This window comes from Centropristis striata, chromosome 9, assembly GCF_030273125.1.
Source record: "Centropristis striata isolate RG_2023a ecotype Rhode Island chromosome 9, C.striata_1.0, whole genome shotgun sequence".
Lineage (NCBI taxonomy): Eukaryota > Metazoa > Chordata > Actinopteri > Perciformes > Serranidae > Centropristis > Centropristis striata.
Window position 1 is genome coordinate 1,287,602 of NC_081525.1, and position 27,596 is coordinate 1,315,197.

The following is a 27,596-nucleotide window of genomic DNA, read 5'->3' on the forward strand; positions in this document are numbered from 1 at the left end:
AAACGCCCCGTCTGGCCCTCCACCTCATACTGGTTTAGACAAAAACAGAGAAAAACCAGCAGCAGCAGCTCAGAAACATGACAGCATGCAGCTCAACACCTCAGAGACACTGAGTCTCCCTGCTGGGTTCATCCAGGGACACAGAACTGGGGATAAAACACTGAAAAATGGCTATAAAACACCACAGCAGAGGATAAATCTTATTAATTATACCACATAATATCCCAATAGCCGGGTGGTGCGGTCATATTGCGTGACAGACTGTCATATCAGTGAGAAACATGACTTCATGCACTAATGTGAAGTTATGAGCTGCAGCCATGACTTCATCTCTGGAAGCAGCTCTTATTATTATTAACCCTTAAATACATACATACATGGAGTTTTTATGTGCTATATCTTTGCCGTAAATTATTTTCATCATTCAGTATTCCAGGTTTTCCTCAATTAGATTGTTTTTGATCGTCATATATCTTAATTTTTGTTTTCCTTTATTCATTTTTGAATAAAATCCCTTTTTGTGTCACTACTCTTCTAATGCACAACATGGGTCAAAAATTACCCATATCCATTTTTTTTTTTTAGATAAGTAGCTTGTTAAGCTAACTACTTAGCTAACTTCTTGGCTAAGTATTTAGCTAAGTAGCTTGCTAAGCTAACTACTTAACTAACTTCTTGGCTAAGTATTTAGCTAAGTAGCTTGCTAAGCTAACTATTTAGCTAACTTCTTGGCTAAGTATTCAGCTAATTAGCTTGTTAAGCTTACTACTTAGCTATCTTCTTGGCTAAGTATTTAGCAAAGTAGCCCATTAAGCTAACTACTTAGCTAACTTCTTGACTAAGTATTTAGCTAATTAGCTTGTTAAGCTATCTACTTAGCTAACTACATAGCTAACTTCTTGGCTAAGTATTTAGCTAAGTAGCTTGCTAAGCTAACTACTTAGCTAACTTCTTGACTAAGTATTTAGCTAAGTAGCTTGTTAAGCTAACTACTTGGCTAACTTCTTGGCTAAGTATTTAGCTAAGTAGCTTGTTAAGCTAACTACTTAGCTAACTTTTCGGCTAAGTAGTTAGCTTAGCAAGCTACTTAGCCAAGTAGTTAGCCATTTAATAATACAAACACGTTTTTTCTTCATAAAATATGAGACGCAAAATGGAAATAACGATCTGCTGTTATCAAAAACAAGATATTTAAAGAATACTTGGAATATTCAATCATAAAATAAGTTGATATTAAAAGATAGAGCACAGAAACACACAGCAGCATTAAATAACATGGGGAATGAATGAATGCGGGTCATTTTGGACCCACGTTGTGCATCAAAGGGTTAAGAACTGAATCAATCTGGATCTTTGAGCAGAAATGAAATGTTTCTATCAAGCCCAGTGTTGGCCTGTTGGAGCTGAATGTGTTTTATATCAGCAGCCATTGATTTTGACTCATTTCAGTCCAGCGTGAGCATCAACATGCAGAGACTTGAATCATTTAAAGAAAAAAATCTGCTTTTCATTATCTCGCAACAATGAGTTAAAGCAGACGTGATGTTCACTGTTATGGATTATTGAAGTCAAGCAAGTTTCAAGTCTCTGCAGGCTGAATGAATGAGAGAAGAATGAGAAAACTCGTCCACTGAGGCTCCAAATGTGTTATTCTCACACATGAAAATGATTCTTTAAAGAGTCCCTGGATCCACATAAGGACTTGAAAACTAATAAGCTGTTCCCTGACACGACCCTAGCACAACATCTTGTTAAAATCTTACAAGACATCCGGCTATTTTAACGGCTATTTCAGGGTTTTTTCTTGTACTTATTAGTGGAGTAATACTTCAAACAGCTGCACAATAACTGTATAATGTGTCTGAGAGCATTAAGCTGCAGCATCGTCCCTTTAATGATAACTGCAGTGTCTCTCTGCTGAAGATAATTAGTCTTAAAACGACTGATTTTATGTCGTCCTTTTTCTTATCGAGTTAGAATAAATCAACAGAGTTAATGCAGAGATCATGATTTGTAATGTAACACAACTATGAAACAAACTACTGAGATATCACAGTTTCTTTAGGCTTTGGTAGCTAAGCAACCAGGTTGCCAGGTGGCAGCCACCAATCAGAGCAGAGCAATCAACTGAAATCAACTGCAACTCCTGTGAGGCCACTGACAGGGAGAGAAAAAACAGGTGAAAATTACCCTTGAAAAGAAAGCATTTTAGTCCAAACCGTAGCTCCTATTATTGATCCAACTTCACTTTGAGCATCCTCAGTTCTTCACTTTGAGCATCCTCAGTTCTTCACTTTGAGCATCCTCAGTTCTTCACTTTGAGCATCCTCAGTTCTTCCTGAACGTCTACATATGTGTTTTGTGAAGAAAAATGAAGAAATAGTTTTTTTAGAGCGATCAGAAGAAACCGGTAGCTCTGCTTTTCTCCAGAAATGTTCCTGCCTTTTTAACTCAATCTACATTTCTATGTATAAATTATTTCTGTAGAGTGGTATCTGCGACCTCGAGCAGTTTCCAAATTTATTTTTTGACAGATTTTTCTCTCCCTCTGTACTCTAGCGATGATGTCATCCACTCTAACCTCTCCATAGGGTAACATTGGGGTGGATTTTTTGGCGTGTTTTTGCTGAATAATTTGAAAACCGTTTGGTGAAACCCTTAGAAAAGTCTTAGCACACTTGTCATGGCCGAGCCGGTCGATTTGATACCTTTTTAGTGTATGTGAGACCAAAACTCGGAAGAAACAGAAGAATAAAATCTAGGATTAAGCCTGGTTTCCTTTTTCAAGCACACTCAAAAAGTAGAGTGTGTAGATCAAGGCCACGACCACTGACAATGTTAACAAAAGTGGAAAATAATGTGTGTATTCCAACTGTTTCTTGGCCCATTAGGGTCGAAAAATGTCTACCAAACATATGGCGATGAAAGTGAAACATCAAGTGTTACAAACTTTAGGCTGTGACAGCCCTAAATCAGTCGGTGCATCATTAAATATATCAGAATTGTATCTTTTAAAGCACTTAATAAATGCAGGGGTCTCAAACTCAAATTACCTGGAGGCCGCTGGAGGCAGTATCAAAATTACCCAAAAATACACAAAATGACTGAAAAAACAATAAATTACTTCAAAAAGACACAAAATGACAAAAAAAGACACAGAATTACGAAAAAATACACAAAATGACAGAAAAAAAAACTGAATTACTTCAAAAAGACACAGATACAACGTTTTAGTATTTAGTTTTACTTTTTTTGAGTATTGATACTTTTGAAAAACCCTACCTCAGACCTGAAGCTTGTTATCATAGTTGCAGTTTCTTTTTACACAACTTGTTTTTTATTATAAGTATTTAACCTGTGGTTCTGTTCATTTTTACATGTTGCATTTTTCTTGTTAATCAAAATATTTCTGATCAATTTTGGGGTCTTTGTTTTTATCCTTGTGGTATCGAACACCTGCTGTTTATTTCTCCGTAGAGGAGGTGTGGTTTACGATCCTCCGGAGCTGTTTATTGGACGCTTAGAATGTCTATCAAAGCGTCTGTAGGTAGCTCTTAGCCAATCAGATCAGTTATACCAGATGACGTAGTAGAGCAACAGAGATGGATGTTTGTTGTGTGTGTGTCTGTGAGAGAGTGTTGCTGCTGCTTTGCTTCTCCAGTTCTCGCTTTCTGCAAGATTATTTATTTTCACGCTTTATTCCCCCTCATGTCATTCAGCCACACATCCACTGATTTTATGGGCAATAAACAAGCTGCTGCAGGTCTCTGGGGGCTCCGCTGTCCGCGGTAGCGGGGCTATTAGCCGCTAGCGACGCTAATAGCTATTAGCCGCGAGTGGCGCTAATAGCCGCTAGCGACGCTAATAGCCCCACTACCATAACGCCGGTGATCTCAGCGGAGCCGCCAAGAGACCTTTCGCCTTTCAACTTTCGCTCTAAACTATTTAAAACACCATCTACAGTTAAAGAGAGTTTCGCGTCTGCAGCAGCCATGTTGGATCCGGAAAACTACAAGCTTCCGTCTGCCGAGTAGTACGCGTCATCGTCTCACCGTCCCTCCCCGCTCTGTGATTGGATCCTAAAACAGAGCTACGAAACTGGTTTAGTTTCCAGACCGCCTGGAGGTTCGAAATTAAATTCGAGCGCGCAAGGCAGTCTGGGTATACCCAGGCTAATCGAAAATGGTATCGAGTATCAAATATTTCCCTGAGTATCGGTATGGAGTTGAACATGTTAGTATAGTGACCCTAACCCTAGTACAGACTGGTAGCCCTGCAGGCTGCCTCCTCCTCCTCCTCCTCTAACAGCAGCAGAGTCACAACAAACCTTCATCTGGGCTCGTTGTCAGACTCAGATTAGTGTCACGGTGAACTTCACACCTTCCCCCACTGGCCCACTTTACATACACTTCACCTAGCAACCAGCTGATCATTCAGACACACACACACACACCTGGACACAGAAACCAGAGCTCAGCGTCCACAGGCATAGCCACAGAGTCAGTTTGGTCATTTCTGAAGCCAACTGTGACATTTTCACTCTGTCAATCACAGAAATGATACCAGGATTTGATCACAGAGATTACAGTTCAGCAGAAGAAAAGAGCTGCAGGAACCGAGCTGCACAATGTGCAGAAACTGAATCTAAACAAATATGTCACAGAAAGACAGACAGACAGACAGACAGTATGCAAACAGGCTGCAGAAAGTGTGAAGAGAAACTGTTAACAAATAATGTGACAGTCTCAGTGTAATTCATTTAACTGATGCATTCAGTTTTGCACATAAAGCGGCAAATATATAAGTTATTCAACACCATATATAAACTGCATGTAATGTTATCAACACACACACAAATTAAACCGTTTCTTGCCTAAATAATTCTTATTAAAGATTCAGGGAGACAAATTATTATATTTCTTGAAATCAGATAGAAACCCACTCTTTACATGGAAATAAAAGCATTGTGTTTTTTTAACCATTAATAAAAATGTCTTATAATCTTTTAAAAGAAACTTCTACGTATTCAGATAATCTTTTAAATAGGAATTGTTTATAGACATTATTTGTATTATTTTATTGACTTATTTTAGAGTATTTATGTTGTCATATGTTACAGTCATTTTTATTTATTTATTGCAATTTTATATTTTTATTTTATTTTTATCAACTTTATTTCATCATTCTGTATTAAATTTACATTTTTTTTAGTCTAGTCAATTATTGTACTTTATTGTCATCATTTGTTTTATTTTTGCTTTGTCTTTTTATATAATTCTTTAGTCCAGTTTTTATTTCCTTCAATTTTTTCTTCTGAAAAGTGTTTTTTTATTACATTTGTATGAGTCGTGTGCATTGGTCTCTAGTTGTTAAACTGTTTTATTCTTTTTTTAAATTATTTTAATTGTCTAGATATTTTTCAGGCATGCCAATCAGCTGTGAAGCACTTTGAATTGCATTAACCTGCATGAAAGATGCTGCACAAATTAAGTTTGATTACAGCAGATGTGCCAAGATGCAAAGCTGAGCATGTTGACTGGATTCAGATCATTTCAGTGAGGTTCTGCATGTGTGTGTTAGGATCTAGTGTGTTCATACACTTTGTGTTTGTTGTCCTGCAAACACACTAACAACACAATAATAATAAACCCACAAATACAAATAAAAACAGCACTCACCGCATCTTTCTCTGCTGCTGCTCCATGTTACAGTTTCCACTTGTTTTATTTTCCTCCTCTTATAAGTGTTTTTTTTATTACATACGTATGAGTCGTGTGCATTGGTCTCTAATTCTTAAATTGTTTTTACCTTTTTTTTAAATATTATTTTTATGGTCTAGATGTTTTTCAGGCATTCCAATCAGCTGTGAAGCACTTTGAACTGCACTAACCTGCATGAAAGATGCTAAAAAATAATAATTTTGATAAAGGGAGATGCTGTGTGAAGCTGAGCATGTTGACTGAGCTCAAACCAACATGAACTCAGATCATTTCAGTGAGGTTGTGCATGTGTGTGTTAGGGTTTAGTGTGTTCATACACTTTGTGTTTGTTGTCCTGCAAACACACTAACAGCACAAATAATAATAAACCCACAAATACAAATAATAACAAATAAAAACAGCACTCACCGCATCTTTCTCTGCTGCTGCTCTGCTCTCCTGCTGCTCCATGTTACACAGTTTCCTCTTGTTTTTATTTTCTGTCCTCTTCATCTTCCACTGCAGACACACTCCTTATGCGTGTGTGTGTGCGTGTGTGTGTGTGTGTGTGTGTGTGTGTGTGTGTAGGGGTAGGGGTTGACAGCCCGGTTAGTGTGTCTGGATCCTCTCAGTAATGTCAGTCAGCTGGCTAGCAACGTGTCAGCTGCTGCAGAAAGAAATCCACCGACTGTTGGTGCAGCTTGAGTCCGCTCAGGAGCTTCCTCCAGGCCGCTCAGGAGCTTCCTCCAGGCCGCTCAGGAGCTTCCTCCAGGCCGCTCAGGAGCTTCCTCCAGGCCGCTCAGGAGCTTCCTCCAGCCCGCCAGCCATTCCTGGTGCTCGGCCAGTGAGTGGTGCAGGCTGCGGCTAGCCTCTCGGAGCTCGGAGCTAGTCACTTTCTGCTGCTGCACATCTGGAGGAGCCGTTGTGGCGAGCTGTCAATCACCTGCAGCGGGCAGCGGGTAGTAACGGTCGCTCGGTCACAGGTTCGAGTCCCGGTGTGCACGGCAGGTCTGCTCCATATTTTTTTTTTATTTTTTATTTGGGTTCCTCCGTGACTACAGCTCTCCGACACAACTTGTCAGTTAGTTCTGGAGCAGCCGTTGATGCTAAGCTAGCTCCCCGCAGCGTGTCTAGCCGGGCTGCGTGCTGACGTCTAGCCGCCCAGCAGCACCGGGACACGGATGACAGCTGCGCTGCCTCCCGGTGTTGAAGCTCCGGAGGTTCCCCCACCTGGATCCGGCGCCGTTTATCCGTGTTTCTCGGGGGTCATCCGGTGGTTCTGGTCCTCCGCAGATGTTGCTCCATCAGCGGGTTAAAAAGAGGCTGAAGCTCCGTGGGTGTCCCCGGCTCTGTGTCTAACTGTAGCCGGGCTCGGCTCGGTTTGGCTCGGCTCGCTTCCTGACTCTGACACGGTCACGGTGACGTCAAGCTAGCGTCAACGGCAATACTGCATCCGGCTGGGTTTACCAAAATAAAAGCATCGTCGACTTGAACAAGTGTCACAGCGGGTTTTTTTTTCTTTTTACATTTTACTCACCGTGTCCTTGTTTTTCCACTTCAATATATTTAATATAGGATTGTATATAAAACTGGAGATGTTTTAAGTCTCGTCTCAAGACCCATTTTTATTCCTTGGCTTTTAACACTGCGTGAGTTTTGTGGTCCTCTGTGTCTTTTATTTATTTTATTTATTTTACTACTTTTAACTGCGTCTTTTATTTTATTTTACTATGTTTATCTGTTTGATTGTATTGTTTTATTTATGGCATCATTTTAGATTTATACACTTATTATTTATTGCTGATTGGTATATGGAATTGTTTGTTTTATTGTTGATTTTATGTACAGCACTTTGGAGACGTTTGTGTTGTTTAAATGTGCGAAACAAATAAAGGGGATTGGATTGGATTGGATCAGATATCAGCTCTTAAATTAAACTATTATCAGCTATTTTTGTTGTTATCATATTTGTCAAAAAATATGTCATGAAAAAAATGAACAATAATAATAATAAATAAAAGTATTTTCCATTTTTATATATAAACTACAAAATGGGTAGGAACAAGTGTTTATCCGGCTGGGTTTACCAAAATAAAAGTATTGTCAAGCGTCAGGGCGTTTTTTTTTTTTGTTGCTCTTTTTACATTTTACTCACCGTGTCCTTGTTTTTCCACTGCAATATATTTAATATATATTAGAGGATTGTATATAAAACTTGGCATCAGATATCAGCTCTTAAATTAAACACTTATCAGCTATTTTTGTTGTTATCATCATATTTGTCCAAACAAATAAAACAAAACAAAAAAATGAATAAAAAGTAATAATAATAATAACAATAAATAAAAATATTTTCCATGACATGATATATACATATATATATATATATATGTATATATATATATATATATATACAAAAGGGAAGGAACAAATAAGTGTTTACTTCTTCCTATTCCTTTTAAAAAATGTCATGTTTGAGAATTTTTTTCTTGAGATTGACATCAATGTTTCAAATAGGCTTTCCTTTTATTGTTCTTTATTATAATTGTTACATTGTTGCACTTAGTGATAAAGCCTGTATGCTTTAACCTGTTTGCTTTGTTTTTTTAAGCATGTTCAAAATAAAGGTACTTCATATCAAATCTATAACTCCTGAAGCTCTATGGAATCAGCCCAATCATGGCTAGAAGTGGGAACAACTTTTTAAAGAATTTTATAAAATGGAATTCATACAGAAACACTTTTCCTAAAGTGTCCTGAATATAGTAAAACCAGTTTTCTCCACATATTGTACATATTGAAGTATTGTCATGTTTCCAGCCTCTCCTGTCCTCTCCTCTCTGCTCTGTGTAAACAGCCTCTCCTGTCCTCTCCTCTCTGCTCTGTGTAAACAGCCTCTCCTGTCCTCTCCTCTCTGCTCTGTGTAAACAGCCTCTCCTGTCCTCTCCTCTCAGCTCTGTGTAAACAGCCTCTCCTGTCCTCTCCTCTCGGCTCTGTGTTAACAGATTCTCAGTGAATATTTGCCACGTGACCGTTCGTCTTAGCAGAATCAATCAGTGTTGCTATATTTGATGTATATTTCATTTGATGTATATAATGTGGCGATATTGTCTACATCACACATTTTATTTTGAAAGTCCGCTGATCTTCTTCCTTTCTCTGGTTCAGTTTAACCTGCTGGCAGCTTGAGGGATGAATGCCTTTATGTAAAATTCAAAACAAAACATCACATGCAAGAAAAAACATAGAGAAATACTTAAAATACAAATTAATTAGGATCAATTTTCATTTATATTAAATGCCTGCCTGACTCTTCAGTGTGTGTGTGTGTGTGTGTGTGTGTGTGTGTGTGTATTATTAGTTGGGATCTGCTGCCACCTGCTGGACGCCCTGATGATGTGCACTGTGTGCTAGTTTTGTGTGCTTGCTTGCAAAAGCACAGTAATTGTTATTCCTCGGGCTTATTTTGTGTGCTTGCTTGCAAAAGCACACTAACTACTATTCACCGGGCTTATTTTGTGTGCTTGCTTGCAAAAGCACAGTAATTGTTATTCCTCGGGTTTATTTTGTGTGCTTGCTTGCAAAAGCACACTAACTACTATTCACCGGGACTATTTAGTGCCACGGCTGAGCAACGAGGCACTCATCTTCACTGCAAGCAGTGAGGATGAGTGCCTCGTGTGAAGCCACTTTAAATCTCTTAAATCTGCGACTATTTTTCTTGTAGATTTGGCAAAACAAGAAAAAAAGTCGCAGATTATCTCGGCTAACGTTAGCCGGACCGTCCGCGTCCTAGCCGGAGGTCCCGCTGTCTCTCTATCTCCCGTCTCCTCACCTACAGGTGCAGCGAAATAGTCCGTAATTAACTCTGTCCAGTTATCAACACATGTAGCACCTCTATTTCTGATTAAACTGAAAAGTCTTGCAATGTTCTCCTCACATTAATCCATCTAGTTAAGCCAGCGATCTTCACCACTATCTGAACCACGTCATCCAGCCTGTCTGTGTGCCGCCAAAAACTTTCTGACAACGTTACGTTTAAGAGCTTAAAAACTATACTTATCATTTGAATTTCATATTAATGTTAACATTGTCTTAAAGCTGAGACTTTATTTATTCAGAAAGGCATAAAACCCCAAAACAGCCCAAAATCACTTTTTTCATGTTTAAACGTGTTTTTACAAGAACGGGCGGCTGCGACTTCCGACTCATTTTGATGGAGCGCCTCACAAATGTTTGTATGTAGAGCACTTTACATGTTCACCTTCATGCTTGATCGGAAATAAACATTATTAACAAGAAGTATTATTATGTATATAAAATAATTCCCTAAAATAATGAAGTAAGTCTGCTGCAGCTTTAAAGAGAACCAGTAAATCTGAGACTAAAAGCAACAGGAATCCACTCTAGATTGTTGGTTCAATTCAACTTTATTGTTCAGTGCAACAACTAGCAACATGCAGAGTAATGTACATATAGTATTATATAACAGCAGGTGGTGGATATGAATACACCAAGATATAAACAGCATGAACATGTGCAGCAGTTACAGCAGGCAGTGCAGGTATAAGTATAAAATATATCAAACAGGTGTGAGTACAAGATATGCTCATAATGACACATTATATAGAGCAGTAGTTCTCAACCTTTTTGAGTCGTGACCCCCAATTTAACATGCATGTTGTCCACGACCCCCGCTCACTGAACACAATCTCACACGCACAGTTCAGATCACCCAAAAAAGACACAAAATGACAAAAAAAAGACAAATGACCAAAAAAGACATGAAATTAATAAAAAAGACCAAAAAGAAGACACAAAGTGTTAAAAAACCACAAATTGACCAAAAAAACACACAAAATTACCAAAAAAAAGACTAAAAAATAAAAAATTGACCAAAAATGACCAAAAAAGGCACAAATTGACCACAAAATGATTTAAAAGAACACACAAAATGACCGGAAAAAAAAGACACAAAATTCCAGAAAAGACACAAAATTACAAAAAAAAGGACAAAATTACCAAAAAAGACACAAAAAGACTAAATCACATGAACACTTTCACACAGTGGAGACAAAGCTCCTCAGACTCTTTCCCCCTTTTCTATTTACATGTTGCCATTTGGATCCATATTTCAAAAGCATAACGTCTCACTTCATTGCTATGCAGACGATGTACTAATATATGTGCAGCTCTTATTAGACTGCCTGAAAGACACCCAGTCATGGATGGAAGCAAACTTCCTCTCAATTAATAAAAACAAGACTGAGATCATTTTATTTGACCAACAAAATCTTTTAGATGGCTATGACAGCTCCATTGGTAGCCTTGAATCTCTGTGTCAACCAGTCTGTTGAGCACTTTAAAACATTATTAAAAACCTTTTATTTATTCTCCTTGGCGTTCAGTCCCAGCGAGGCAAGAATCCTTGGCTTTCTTTAACTTTTTTACCCTTTTATTTTTCTTTTCTATCTCTAACTCTGTTTTTAGATTGAGTTTTTATTCATATTTTATTGTTTTCATTGTTTTTATTTATAACTATATTTGTGTATGATTTTTATTGTATTTTAATAACTGTACAGCACTTTGGTCAACTGAGGTTGTTTTTAAATGTCTATAATTAAACTTTGACTTGACTTGACTTAATATTTATGGGTAGGTGAGAGTTAAACAATGACGTAAACTAAGTTTCACCAACAGGGGGCGTCTCTTAATGTCAGATCAGAACCTGAGTGTCTTTGTCTGGCTCAAAGTTAAAAACTAATACAGAGGAACAAGAAAGACAATATTTCATTATTTCTGTTTCCTACATATGTTGAGCTGATATCTACCAGCAGTGGACTCTGTGCTGAGTTGATGTTGTTGATCAGTGGAGTCTGATGGAGGCAGAAGGCTCTCCAACGTTTTCATAGTGCACCGTACCTTCATCTTCATCTTCATCATTACGCTGCTGTGACAAACAAAAACAACACACTTTAGATTCTGCATGAAAACAAATATTACACTGAAAAAAGTCATAATTTGTTGTTTAAACTCACATTGTTTTCTCCCATCTGTGCTCTGTTCCCTGAAAAGACAAAATAAAAGAGTCAACTTTAGCTTCCAGCATAAAAATCCAGGTGAATTCAAACTTCCTGTTTTTAAAAGTGTCTTCTGTGAACGTTGTCACCTTTAGTTCTTGTCCACATGTTGACTGCAACAACAGTTATGATGAGAGCTGCTAAACCCAGCAGCACATAGATGATGATCCTCCACCAGCCTGGAGAGAGAAGTTAGAAATGTTCAATATAGTCGCAGGTTTCATCATCATCACACATTTGTTAGCGTGTTCTTGTGCTCTCCGTGTCTCTGAAAGTGACAAAAGTGTTTTCTTTCCATACATCAATCAATCAATTAATCAATCAGACTTTATTTGTATGTCACTTTCCATACAAGAGAGATGCAACACAAAGTGCTTTACATAAAAAAGGAGAAAGTAATAATAATAATATCAATATTAAAAATAAGAAAACACAGAAACAAGCAAACACCCTCCATCCTGTTAAAAACAAAGCACAAACTGAGGAAGCTCCATCTCAACATGGAGCAGAGAGGAAACACTGGAGGCAGACTAGAAATTAATTAGATAAAAAATAAAGTAAGGCAAGAAAAAAATAAAATAAGATTCAAAAAAATAAAAGTCAATAATAATAACAATAAAAAGTTTTAAAAATACATAAAAAAAGATAAGACAATGAATGAATAATTATGAAATAGAGCATGATATATATATATTCAATTCAATTTAATTCAATTGGCTTTATTGGCATGACGTAACAATGTATATTTTGCCAAAGCAAGCATCAGAAAAAAAGATAACAAGATAAGGAAAGCAATATTTACAATAAATTGTTATAATTCTATTATTCATTTTAAAAGAAAAGAAAAACTAATAACAATAAAAGAAAGCAATATTTACAAGCATACATGTATTTATATATATATATATATACACACACTAATAAATAGTAGCAAATAAATAAATAAAAGAGAAGATGTTATAACACTAAGATGAGCAGAAAAATCTCTAAAAAGGGTTCAAGTAAAAGCCAAATTAAAAGATAAGTCTTAAGTTTGCTCTTAAAAATATGAACAGTCTATGAACATATAATTCTGTTCTGTTCACTCTCTACCTTGTTGTTGTTTTCTTCCATCGTTGTTGTTTGTCTCTTCTCTTTCACTCGTTGTCACAGATGTATTTCTTGTCGATGATGATTGACGGGTGGTTGGTGGTGGTGTTGGAGTTGATGCTTTCATTGTTTGTTTAGTTGTTGTTGTTGTTGTTGCTGCGGCCTCGTCACCTTATGGAATACAAAAACAATAAGCAACAGATGCAACAATCATCCACATCAGTTTGAAGTGAGTTTAAACAGCTCATCATATTCTCACCTGGTTTCTCACCTGAGGACTGAGGAGGGCTGAAGGGGAACAGATACACTCTACTCTCATTACCTGTCAATTCACATTTCAATGAGTCGTTCTTTGACTGATTGAAGTCAGATGTTGTAAATGTCGCTCTGGCTGAACAGACATCCTGTGGTGTCTCTCTGTCTGTGACATCATTTCCCTCATGCAGCCACTTCACTGAGTGGAAACACGACCAACCAGTCACAGAACACAACAAGCTGACTGTACCAGTGTTCTTCTGTTCAGTGACTGGTGAAGATGGAGATATTGTGAGAGAAAGACAACAAGAGTAAAATTAACTTCATCACTGGAATCAGAATCATTGTAATATTTCAGTATTTTGTTCTAACAAACAGTTAAACTTTATGACTTAAATACTCACTGCTGACAACAGAGAGGTAAACATCATTATCTCGTCCTGATCCGATCTTTATGCAGATGTAATAACGACCACCATCCTCCACTGTGACATTCTTTATAACCAGAGAACATTGTTCTGTAACACTCAGTCTGTCTGATTTAGTTGCAGCATCTTTGTGAATCTGTCCACGATCAAACAGTGTGTCTGTCTTCATTGAACCAGTGAACTTCCAGGTAACTTTGTCACACTTCTTCTGATCATGTTCCACATCGTCACAAGGCAAAGTAGCTTCATCTCCAACTCTGACAGCGACATAGGACCATTTCCCAGCTGCTTCTGTTGAGAAAATATAAAAAATGAACTAAAATAGTAATTTGTCTGTTATGTTCATAAGTAGTGTGATGATAGTTTGAGATAAGTTTGTGTATCTTTGGTTTCAAGGCAGATTTAGTTGTATAGCACCATTCATACACATTAAAGACATTAAATAGACATTAAAGCACCAGAAGCAGCACTGTGTCTCATCTTTGGCTCCAAGAGTTCACTAAACTCACCACGTTACTAACTAAACTTGTGTTCTTACCTCTAAAGCTGAACAGCAGCATCACAAATGAAGACATTATAATCCATCTGAATTCAGCCATCGTGCTTCTCTCTTGGTGTCTCGCTCTCAACTGTCAAAGTCTCTGACCAGCTGCCTCTTAAAATGAACACAGTTTAATGTTAACAGTAGATGACGTCTTGGTCATCAATAGAGGAAGTTTAATGTCTGAAGATTGTTTCTTGGTTCCTCATTCTATCTTGGCACTAATTTCATCATTCCTGTTTTCTAAGAAAGGAGAAGTATTGTGGTGAGAATGTGTCTAACAGCAGAGCTCTGCAGGTTTTACCCTCTAATGCTGACCAGATAAACATCACAAACACTAACTACACTAACAAGGATCTGACAGAACTGTTGGTGAATAACTTGAATGTAGAGCATCAAGTCTCCAAAACCCCAGAACAGATGCAGCAGCAGGTCTGTCAGAATTCTCCCGTGGCTATTCCAACATACAAAGTGATTATGTACATTCACTGAGTGAATATTTAGAAAATAAAACATATATTTCTCGCTAGAAATGTGATCAAAATCCATTTTTATGCAGAAATTTATGCAGAAAGAAAATGCAAAATATTGATTTTTTCACTAAAAATGAGAGAACTGTCCGCCATGTTTTTTGTTCTGACCGCCGGGACCTTGAAAGTCACGTGACTTGGAACAAACCAATAGGAACAAATATCCATGGAATAGCCACGGGATATGATGTCATTAACTTGCATTGTAGCCAAATCCGTGTCAGTTTCACGGAAATTTGAGTGATTCCGTGACTATTCCACGGATTCCTGTGAGACCAGGTTCGTAATGTGTGTGCTCTGTGTGTGTGTGCGCTGTGTGTGCTGTGTGTGTGTGTGTGTGTGCTCTGTGTGTGCTGTGTGTGTGCTCTGTGTGTGCTGTGTGTGTGTGTGTGTGTGTGTGTGTGTGCTCTGTGTGTGTGTGTGTGCTCTGTGTGTGTGTGCTGTGTGTGTGTGTGCTGTGTGTGTGTGTGTGTGTGTGCGCGTGCTGTGTGTGTGTGTGTGCTGTTTGTGTGTGTGTGTGTGTGTGTGTCCTGTGTGTGTGTGTGCGCTGTGTGTGTGTGTGCGCTGTGTGTGTGCGTGCTGTGTGTGTGTCCTGTGTGTGTGTGTGTGTGTGTGTGTGTGCTGTGTGCGTGCTGTGTCTGTGTGTGATCTGTGTGTGTGTGTGCTCTGTGTGTGTGTGTGTGTGTGCTGTGTCTGTGAGTGTGTCCTGTGTGTGTGTGTGTCCTGTGTGTGTGTGTGCGTGCGTGCGTGTGTGTGTGTGAGTGTGTGATCTGTGTGTGTGTGTGTCCTGTGTGTGTGCTGTGTGTGTGTGTTTGTGTGTGTGTGTGTGTGTGTGTATCAGGGGTATTTTATGCCAGCACACTATACTTAAACGGCTAAAAAGCGTCGCCTGTGTATTGCGAGTACACCAGATAACATGGGTGATGGGTGAAAAGTGTCACGAGCGAACGTAGCGGACGCCTGTGTGTGTGTGTGTGTGTGTAACACGTGTACGCCTATAACAGTTCAGCTGTTACACAGAGTTTCAGCTTCATACGGGGGTTGTGAAAGCAGAACTTATAGATGAACTCCAAGCCCCAACAGAGCTGTCAGGCCCGTTTTTATTTTCTTGATGATATTTAATGATAGCAAGGGTGAAAGGGATAATTAAAATAATTTCAGCTACTTAAAAATAGTAATAGTAAAGTGCGACGCTCACAGCCAGTTCCCAGTTCGCTCTTGGACATACAGTTCATTATGCATCAGCTGTAATGTACAAATTGAATATTAAGTAGCCATGCGGACCTGTCCAATGAATAAGGATGCTTCTTGAGTAATTTTATGCACTTGGACATACAGTTCATTAAGCATCAGCCGAGGCGTGTACTTAAATTGCATTTAGGTAGACTGAAACAGCCTAAACTGTGTAATAGGTTTCTCTTGGTAAAACATGGATTGCTTTAATTGTGAAGCAAAGCGGCTGTTAAACTCAAAATTCGACATCATAGTTTGATAAAAACATATTTTGTTACAAAAAATATAAACAAGTATGTAAGAAAGGAAATAAATGTATAATTGCATTTGTAACTCGGCCCTTGTGACCACCCTGGAACTCTTCGTTGACGGGTGGTCGTTATATATGCGGCTCGCACCGCGTCGTGCTTTATTTCTCACAACGGCTGGCGGCTCAACCTTAAACAGTACAAGTAAACACTGGCGTGAGACAACAGAAAGATTAAAGGCCGGTGTTGTGTCCGTAATGGTTTCCACACTAACTTGTTGCCGTAGGCTATGATCTGCGCATGTTCTGTTACGCATGAGCTGTCCGTGGTACTGAAACAACAATCGCCGTTAATGTGAGGATTCTGTCTGATGTTGTGCTGTTCCTTAACACCTTATCTACTGTTTGGGTTCATCTGTAGTCGGCACTTTGTGCAATAAAATTATTTATTGTGCTGTGCGATAGAGCCGATACGCATGTTTTGTCTTTACTGTTGTATTGTGTACAGCCTTTATCGAGCTCTGTTGGGAGAGCTTGTGTACGGAAGCGCATTGCATTCACTGGATAAAAAAAAAATAGACACCTTTTCTCGTAATTGCGAGATCCTGATCTCATAATTACGAGATCCTCGTAAGATAAAGAAAAAGGAAACGTCTGTTTATCCTCTCTCAGTGGCAATGATGGCTTACTGTTGTATTGTGTACAGCCTTTACAGAGCTCTGTTGGGAGAGCTTTTGTTATATAGGCAGTGTTTTATTATTTCTGCCTTCGCCACTGACACATAGTCTCAGGTTCATACGGGATTGTTTATAAGAAAGCATAATTTATATATAAAGAGAAAGACTATCTCGAACGTACCAGATAAACTTAACGTCTTTCCGGCCAAAACCTAATGCTTAATTAGCCTGTTTTAGGAGTGAAAGTCAGCAAAATGCAGCTTAAACAAAATGCTTTACCTTATTAGCTAACTACAAATGTCTGTAAAACATAATGGGACTGTGCATAAGTGCCGAATTGGGTTAAACAGTGTAGATATAAGGTCCGATGGAATCATATTGTGAAGAGACTGCTGTCCACATGGCTACTGAATATTCATTAGATAGGTCCGCATGGCTACTTAATATTCATTAGATAGGTCTGCATGGCTACTTAATATTCAGTGATGACAGCGATTATGGTGTCTGCAGGCAGGTAAACCTACCTTATTACAGCTGGTGCGTAATGAACTGTATGTCCGCGCGAAGCTGGGAACTGGCTGTGAGCGTCACACTTTACTATTACTATTTTTAAGTAGCTGAAATTATTTTAGTTATTCCTTTCACCCTTGCTATCATTAAATATCAATTCGATATCATTCAAACCTAGAGAGAGAGAGAGAGAGAGAGAGAGAGAGAGATTTCGTTAACAAGAAAATAAAAACGGGCCTGAAAATAATAGAAATATCCTGACAGCTCTGTTGGGGCTTGGAGTTCATCTATAAGTTCTGCTTTCTTATAAACAATACCGTATGAAGCTGAGACTCTGTGTAACAGCTGAACTGTTAAAGGCGTACACGCGTTACACACACACACAGGCGTCCGCTACGTTCGCTCGTGGCACTTTTCACCCATCACCCATGTTATCTGGTGTACTCGCAATACGCTTGTCTGTATGCCTATGTAGAATTGTACTTAACAGTCACGCGGGTCTTCATGTCACGTATTTGAGGCGTAGTTCACCCGTCATGCAGCCGTCACGTAGGCGTATGCGCAACAACGCGTGTACAGCGTCTGCGTGACGCCTGTCTGTCCATTGAAAGTGAATGGAATTTACACACGCACGTTAGACGTTTGATGTCATCGCATAGGCGCTGTACACGCGTTTTGGTATAGTGTGCTGGCATAAAATACCCCTCATATTTGTGTGTGTGGGTGTGCTGTGTGTGTGTGTGTGTGTGTGCTCTATGTGTGTGTGTGTGTGTGTGTGCTCTGTGTGTGTGTGTGTGTGTGTGTGCTCTGCACTTACATTTCTTACTTTAGAGGGTTCCACCAGTGGGAGCACACCAACAGCGGAGGGCCCAAAATCCATGGGGGGCCCAAAATGATGGGCCCCACACCGATTTTCCTTTAAATGAGCTCAGGAGCCTCCCTAGATATCCCCCTTGCTTTCTTTTCAATTGGCCCACAAGGTGACAAAAAGTGGAAATGAGTGTGTAAGTGTGTGTGAAATTTTTTTTTGACGAGCCCCCCTGCAGTTGTCAGAGGGTATTGCATCCACACACACACACACACAGGAAGTGTGTGTAAGCTCTGACCAATCAAATTGCTGTGCTGTGCGATTTGCCGCGAATTAGAGCAAAGCAGAAGAAGAAGACAAAGCAGAAGAAGAAGACAAAGAAGAAGAAGAAGAAGAAGAAGAAGAAGAAGATGAAGCATATGAAGGATCACAATCAAGGTCAAAGACAACAGACAGAGGAAGAACAAAGCCTAAGAGGAATATTTGGTTTAAAATCATTGAAAATTGTCCACAATTACCGCAACAAAGGGATTTATCTACATACAACAGGTAGGCATGATTTTGTTAAATGTATACTGTTTATATCATAGTGACTTTAATTGCTTTTATACAATAAGTGTTAGCTGCTGTGTTAGCTACTCGTGGTTAGCTGCTAAGCAATATAATTTGCTAGTACATTATTATTATTATGATTATGCATTCTTTTCACAGGCTGGCAGCAGCTATATCCGACTCCAGCTTTCAAGCTGACTAATTAACGTTACTGAGCAGTTGCTTTCAGTGTTAGCAAAGATCGCTAGCGGCTAATATTAGCATCGCGGCCCACATCGCTAACGTTAGCAGCTAGCAACAGTAACGTTAGGTGAAGTGGTGCACAGTAGTGAGATTTTACATTGTGTACTAGGCCTAACATAATCACGTTATGGTTTCTCATCACTTTCATGTATGTTATCTAATGTCACTGCATGTAATGTTAGACTCTATAGAGTCCAGGGGAAAATACTCCGGTAAAGGGATGTCTCTTATATGCAACAGCAGCTTGTCACATATATGTAATCAGATCTGAGTTTACATGTGTTAGTAAAGGAGTATGAGAGAGACTCAGGTGGTTGGGTGCAACCCGTTCTCATTCCCAAAGCGTAATATACCGACGATTTGTCACACCCCTAGACGTATCATACTGACGCAAAGGGTACCCTTCCACGTCTGTGTGAAACGCTCTGGGTTCTCAATTGACTCCAATATAAACCCGCTGGCGGCGCTGAGAAACGCTTAGAGCAGAAGCTACAGCCGTCTATTCACTCCAATAATATCCCGACCACGGCCCTACATGACGCTGCGAGTGACAATCTGATTGGAGAACCGAGGACCCTGTGCAGGTGTGGAGATACTGCTGATCCTGTGACTGGTTTTCTATCCAACAATAACCTGGGAAATCCTGCCTAGAACATTGAATTTCTGTTTCTGATTGAATTAAGTAGAGTCAAACCATCACTCTATAGCACAAATGTGGACATTATAAACATTTTTGTGTGGGTTTTTGGAGCAGCTACAACCAGGCCCTGCAGCAGCCTCCACCAGGCCCTGCAGCACATCCACCAGGTCCTGCAGCACATCCACCAGGCCCTGCAGCAGCCTCCACCAGGCCCTGCAGCACCTCCACCAGGCCCTGCAGCAGCCTCCACCAGGCTCTGCTTGGGACCAGAGGCCCAGCTACTATCAGCTGCTACCGCCAGCCCAGCTCCTGGCTACCAGCCTCCAGCTACCATCAGGATACAGGCTACAGGATACAGGGTGCCAACTAGCAGCTGGCAGCTAACACCATGTCACCAAGGAAGGTGAAGAAAGGGGGAGATGAGGACTTTGTGACTTTAACCCAGGTGCGTGAAATGTTGGAACAACAGAAACTGTTTTATAGAGAGCTGTTGGAGCAGCAGGAGCGTAGCTGCAAGAACTTTTTGACAATTGTAATTGAGTCAAATAACAAGAGATTGGATGCAATGGTGAAGGAAATAAGCGAATTGCGAGAAAGCCTCCACTACACGCAAAAAGATGTGGATGAGCTCCTGGCCAAGGAGAAGTCATCAACTACAAGACTCTCCCAAATAGACTCAGATCTCTCAGTTGTTGCCACAAACATCCGTTCATTTCATCCAAAAATGGACTACTTGGACAGTCAGTCACGACGAAATAACATTATGATTGATGGGATTCCGGAGTCTGAAAATGAGAACTGGGCTGAATCAGAAAAGAAGGTGAAGAAGATCTTCGCTGAGAAGCTCAAACTCTCAGGCTTGGAGTTTGAACGTGTGCATCGGATTGGTAAATCAACAGGAGAGAGAGCTAGGCCAATTGTTGCAAGATTCTTCAGACACAAGGACAAAGTCAGAGTCATGGAGAAAGCAAAAGACCTAAAAGGGACCAACGTGTACATCAACGAAGACTATCCAGAAGATGTTCGCCAAAAACGTAAAGAACTCATACCAGCTATGAAGGCTGCACGTGAGCGAGGGGAAATAGCATTCCTCCGCTATGATAAGCTCATTGTCCATCCTGCCTCCCGACCCCCAAACAAAGGAGTTGGAGAGGGAAATGCAGACAAGTCTGGGGGTTCATAGGCCTAACCCAAACATGGCTGGCCACAGTGACTGTAAGTCTCATTTTGATTTAAGTTATGAACATGAACTTGAACTCTTTAAATCTTCCTAACAAAGGCTTGGTGATTGCTCATATAAATGTATGTAGTGTCAGGAACAAGATCCAGGAATTGAACAGCCTAGTGCAAGCAAACACCATTCACATATTTGCATTGACTGAGACTCATTTAGACTCTTTCATTCTTGACCCAGTGGTATCATTAGAGGGTTACTCTTTATTCAGAAAGGACAGAGACAGATATGGAGGGGGAGTGGCTATTTACATACAAAGTCATCTTCCTTCAAAATTGTGTCAGGATCTTATGTGTAATAATGTAGAAGCACTGTGGGTTCAAATACATCTACCTCACTTGAAACCAATATTGGTTGGCTGCTGCTACAGGCCTCCTGGAGCAAATTCTCAGTACTTTAATGATGTGTGTGATATGATTGACAGAGTTGCTGATTCAAAGAGTGAAATTTACTTGCTTGGGGACATGAATACTGACTGGCTAGATAGTAATTGTTCCTTGAGGAAAAAGTTATCATCATTGGCTAAAGCTTGTAATCTGTCACAAATAGTTTCTATGCCTACAAGAGTCGTCACTAATTATGCAGGACATACTTCTTCCACATGCATTGATCATATTTACACCAATGTCCCGGAGCACTGTTCAAAGCCAGTTTCTCTACCAGTTGGATTCAGTGATCACAATATTATAGCAACTGTAAGAAAATCAAAGATTCCAAAATCAGGTCCAAAAATTATATTCAAAAGGACATACAAGAGATTCATTGAAAACAATTTTTTAGTTGATGTTGGAAAAATTGACTGGAATGGTGTGTATACAGCTGATGACCCAGATATTTCTTTAAATGAATTCATGAAGGTTTTTATGGAAATTGTAAATAGACATACTCCCATGAAGAAGTTTACAGTGAAATCTAAAATTGCCCCTTGGGTTGATGAGGGGATTAAATGTTTAATGAAAAAAAGAGATGAAGCTAAAAGAGTGTTGGCAGCATCTTGTTCTGCTGAGGATAGACTAAATTATTGTAAATTGAGAAATATGGTGACTAAATTGAACAAAAGTAAAAAGAAGGAATATTATAGGCTGAGAATAAGTAATGTGAGACATGATGGTAAACAACTTTGGAATACTTTAAATGAAATCATGGGAAGAAAGACAAATGGGTGGGACTCTTTTGTAGAGGCAAATGGTGTGTTTCTAACAAAGCCACTAGAGATTGCTAACTATTTTAATAACTTTTTTACAAGTAAAGTTCACAAATTAAGGCAGAATATGTGCTGCACAAATTCCAACACTTTTAACTTAATAAATAATGAAATAATGAAAGATAAGAAATGTACTTTTGAATTCCAATGTGTTAACACTGAAGAGGTCAGGAGGTTGTTGGAGTCCCTCCCTGCCTATGGTTCGGCAGGCACTGACAACCTAGATAGTAAGATACTGAAGCTAGCTGCTAATCACATTTCAGGGCCTATATGCCATATATTGAATAGATGTTTGTTAACTGGAAAGTGTCCTGGACTGTGGAAAGAGGGTAAAATTATTCCTTTGCCCAAGGACAGTAGATCAACTTATAGTGGACCAAATAGTCGCCCTATAAGTATTCTTCCTGTACTGAGTAAAATTATGGAAAAAGTTATTTATGTTCAGATACAGGACTATTTCACTTCAAATGGACTTACCACTAAATACCAGCATGCATACAGACAAGGATATTCAACTAGCACAGCACTGACACAAATGACGGATGACTGGTTAAGGGAAATTGATGACTCAAAGGTAGTAGCCGCTGTTATGCTAGACTTCAGTGCTGCTTTTGATGTCATAGATCATGAGTTGCTGATTGGAAAGCTTATTTCTTATGGGTTTACACACACTGCCATTACCTTGATTAAGAGCTATCTCTTTGCTAGAACACAGAGAGTTTACTACAATGGCAGTTTATCTAATAGCAGTAACTTAACCTGTGGTGTGCCTCAAGGAAGTTGTCTTGGTCCTCTCCTCTTCTCTATCTTTACTAATGATTTGCCATCTGCTGTAAAAAAAGCTAGTATAGTGATGTATGCAGATGATTCTACAATGTATTATGCAGCAAATACATATAAGGAACTCAATGAAGTTGTATCACAAGAACTAGAAGGTGTGCATGGATGGATTACATCGAACAAGCTGGTCTTGAACACATCTAAAACTAAGAGCATTATTTTAGGGTCTAGACACAAACTGGCTGCTAGGCCAAAATTGGATCTATATGTGGCCAAAGAGCCCATTGAACAAGTGGAGAAGGTGAAATTACTGGGCATGGTCATTGATAACCATCTGGCATGGTCAGAACATATAGATAGAATCATTAAAAAAATGGGGGTTGGCATTTATTTCACTAGACAATGTGCACCATATGTACCATCTCATATCCTGGAACAAGTCTGTAGATCATTAATATTATCTCACCTAGATTACTGTTCAGTGGTCTGGGCCTCAGCCACAAAAAGAGATCTGACAAAATTACAAGTTGTTCAGAATAGGGCTGCTAGGCTAGTTCTAGGTTGCTCGTCTAGAACTAGCACTCTTAAAATGCAATCTAGCCTATCATGGCTCAATGTTGAAAAGAGGCTGGCCTCATGCACAGTGACATTTCTGAGCAACACATTAACAACACATAGACCTGAGTTCATGAAAGATAAAATAGTTTTTTGTAATACTGTGCATAAACATAACACCAGGAAGGCAGACAAGGGTGATATTGTGCAAGCTCATCCAAGAACTAATTCTCTGAAAAGAACAGTGCTTTATAGAGCAAGTAAAATATGGAATGATTTACCACTTGATATCCGTCAAGAAAAAAGCAAAATATCCTTCAAAAAGAAATTAAAGATGTACTTTGTCAGTGGTTAATGTTAGGTGTAGGGCTTATTATATTTTTTGGGGGGTTTCTTTAAATGTTTTTTTTTTCTGTTTATTTTGGTTGAAAGGACGCTACTCTTTATAGAAGCGATGTTTGCCTGGATTCATGATGTCCAGGATTACAATCAATGATACTGGTTAAAGCTGTATTGTTTTGTTTTGGTTTTTTTGTCTTGTATTTGTTTTCTGATCAAATGCATTAGACCAATTATTCCTAAACATTTAATCCAAATGGCTATAATTCAATGGTTTGATTCTACAAACTGTCTTTTAAATTTGTGCTGCATTTTGTAATGAACTTTTGTGCTGCACTTTTCTAATGTATTTTGGAATGTATTTTTACTGTTAAAGTTGTTGTAGGACTGTTGAGTATTACTTGTTGGAATGTGGACCCCAGGAAGACTAGCGAACTGCCACGGCACAAGCTAATGGGGATCCTTTAATAAAAATAAAAAAAACCCTGTGCACGGAAGTATTTTTCTCCCTATTTTAAGGATTTCTTTTAATGACATCGTCAACATTTCTCAACACAAACACATCAAAGTCTCACTGATAATTCAACAAAAAAATAGCTTCATGTTGTGGCTCTCAGTATCATTTTTTTCTCCTTCGATTCTGAGAAATAAACTTTTATTCGTTTGTTTTACGGCACTCCACTGGCGGACATTTCTCTCATTTTTAGTGAAAAAAAAATAAATATTTTGACTTTGTTTATGCATAAAAATGGATTTTGATTACATTTCTAGCGAGAAATATATGTTTTATTTTCTTAATATTCACTCAGTGAATGTACATAATCACTTTGTGGCGAAGATCTCGCCAGAAAAAGACGATCCGCTGTGTTTTATTTTGAAATCTGTTTTATTTTGTAATCTACCGCGATCATACCAGATGTGGTCCGATCCTCGCGGATGTGCTGTGCGATCTCATTGAATCGCGCTTCACTATAAATGCCCCCGAGATTAAACCTAGTAATATCTTCCAGCATGGCTTAATACAGTAAGCTTGTTTTGCTCAAATCCATCGTCTTGTATTTCTGTGTGTTTTATGATTGTGATTGCAACTTTCAGTTTGAAACTGTAGCTTTTTCCAACTTAATTCTCAGCTCATTGGGTTATTGGCTTTTATTTTGAAAAGAAGAAAATAAATTTCATCCTTTCGAACGTAAAACTAAATCAAGTGAGATTAAACTGTGAAGTTAACGTCAAGGAGTGACGGAGGAATGTTTTGTGTTTTAGCCCCGGAGAGGCATGAGGTTAGTTTTCACGGTAATTTTGCATATTTAAATGTGGTTTGTGTTTAAATAAGTTTTGGACAAAATGAAACTTAGTAATTCATGCTAGCAAGATACAGTAAGCTAGTTTTGCTCTAATTAATATTCTTGTATCTCTGTGTGTTTTTATAATTGTTATTGCAAAATTTCAGTTTGCAAACTGTAGCTTTATACAACTTAATTCTCAGCTAATTGGCTTATTCACGTTCGGCCGCAGAACTGAACGATCGGCGTGTTTCAGTTCAGTGATATGAATGATACCAGTAGATCATAGATAAAATTAAACTGTCGCGGCAGTTGCCGGTTTCTGCGGCAGAGACATCCCGTGTCCCTTTACCGGAGTATTTTCCTCTGGACTTCTCAGGAAACAAGAGCAGTCTAACATTACATGCAGTGACATTAGATAACAAACATGAAATTGATGAAAAAACCCTAACGTGATTATATTAGTACACAATGTAAAATAATTTTGCTGTGCACCACCTCACCTAACGTTCCTGTAATAACTGTCAGTGATGCCGGTAACTATTACGCCTGGATTCCACTGGATGCGTAACGGCTGCAGATCCGTCGTCGGAGCCGTTACGCACCCATTATAATCAATGTGTGAGATTCCACCGACTGCAGATCCGCTGCGTAATGAGTCCGACAACGCAGGGCCATCCGACAGCCCTCGCAACACTTGCGCAGAGCTCCTATTTTTGTCGGACGACGGAGCACTACGCATAAATTCAGCACAGAGCAGATCGTTCGGGACAGGAAGTCTTGCACAGACACAAAATAAAACACCGGTATATTTTCAAAATAAAATACCTCGGGTTCGCTAACGAGGTCGGCCGGCTCGTTAACAAGCCGGCCGACCTCGTTAGCGCTCGTTAAGACGAAGTCGCTGGATTTGTCTCCAGTCATTAACAGGAGATGTTGATTATCTTCCAGTTATATCAATTGATTAGGCGTGAATTCGCGAGATCTCGTGCGTCCTCGGGACTCTGCTGTCCGCAACAGCTCCGACACAGACGGATCCGGTGGGTGTTGACGGACTGCGTAGATACGCAGCCGTTGCGGACAGACCCCTGTCGGAGTCGTTACGCATCCAGTGGAATCCAGGCGTAAGTGTCAGTGATAACGGATACTATTTCCAAACCAGTAATCAGATTAAAGTTACTCATCCAAGTCACTGTGCATTACTACTATGTAAAAGATTTGTTTGCTTTCTTCCTGAGTATCTGGGAGTGACATCATGTATAACACAAGTCATATTTTCACACTACTGTTGCAGTAATATGAGTATTAGCAAAACTGGTTGTCAGCTGCTGAATGTAACTAATAACATAACTTGTAATCTAACTTAGTTACTTTTTAAATCAAGTAATCAGTAAGTAAAGAAGTTACTTTTAAAGAAGTAATCAGTAATCAGATTACTTTTCAAGGTAACTATGTCAACACTGAACATGACTCACTGAACAATTGACCTATGGCTAAGCCACACCCCCAAACGCGATGAGCCAATCACAGTGCACATAGCTAACTCAATACACTCGGACATTCTCTGCTTCCACATCCATTGAAATGCATTGGAGTTAGTCCGTTTTCAATCGTTTTTATGTGCTTTTTGTTGAGATTTTAAGTTTAAAATGGTCAAACGGTGTGCATGGGGTACACGCAACTCTGACACAAGGTATAGCCCAATAATATGGGAGCAGTAACCCGGTTCCCTATGGCAGTGATTCCCAACCGCTGTTCCGCGGCACACAAGTGTGCCGTAAGAAATCAATATCTATCAAAATCAAATCCAGCGAGTCCGTCTTAACAAGCGCTAAAGAGGTCGGCTGGATCGTTAACAAGAGCCTCTTGTTAACGAGCCGGCCGACCTGTTAGCGGCAGTTAGCTACAGTTAGCTCTGTACAGTGTGTATGTGCTGCTGCTGCAGGAGGTGTTCACTTAGCGATCTCTGTTTGTTTACAACAAGCAGCAGAATGAGCGGTGTCAGTGGGGTGAAAAGACGAGTGAAAACCTCTAACCTGTTAATGAAGGCCCTTTTGGTGACTTCCAGATGATATTTAATTTTTCTGTCTCCAAAAGTGATTAATTGCCTCCTGTGAAATTTCTCTGACTGTCACAGCTGCCATAGCGCCCGTCACCGAATGTTGACAGTTTGTCCGAGTGAGTGGAGGGGGCGGGGCTTAGCCATAGGTCAATTATCTTATGCTGAGTGTAGCAATGATTAAAATGATTTTCACAGAGCCATTATGTCCAAAAGGAGAAGAATAACGCCTGGAGATGATGCAAAAACATATATTCTGTTTTGCACTGACAAGTCTGGATTAATGCCAAGATTTATCAACCGTTTCAAAGGTAAGTGGCAGAAGGTTCCTTGATACAACTTATGCATTTCAAAAGCAAAACAGCATAGTGGACATAACCACAGGGCAGAGGGCTATCAAGAGAGATAAAGAATCTGCATTACAAAATATTAAAAGTAGATGTCATTATTCACATGTATGGAATTTAGTTATCTTCTTGTTGTTCCCCATAGCCTGTTGGGTCCTAATTTTCATTTACTGAGTTTTTAAGAATGTTTCAAAAAGCAGTAGAATTTGGATTTGCATCCTGTCTATATGAAAAAGTGAAAAAAAGTTTTGACAAACCTTTTG

The 27,596-nt window shown here is 39.3% G+C and overlaps 1 protein-coding gene across 1 annotated transcript in view; it reads right to left on the minus strand.

Moving 5' to 3' along the window:
* mast2 (microtubule associated serine/threonine kinase 2) overlaps window positions 1-7,357 on the minus strand; it is a 258,263-nt gene extending 250,906 nt beyond the window's left edge. Inside the window, exon 1 of the mRNA XM_059341171.1 lies at window positions 6,129-7,357. Within this exon, the coding sequence (XP_059197154.1) occupies window positions 6,129-6,212 (84 nt within the window). The 5' untranslated portion in view covers window positions 6,213-7,357. The remainder of the gene's footprint in view (window positions 1-6,128) is intronic.
* Window positions 7,358-27,596: the final 20,239 nt, after the last annotated feature.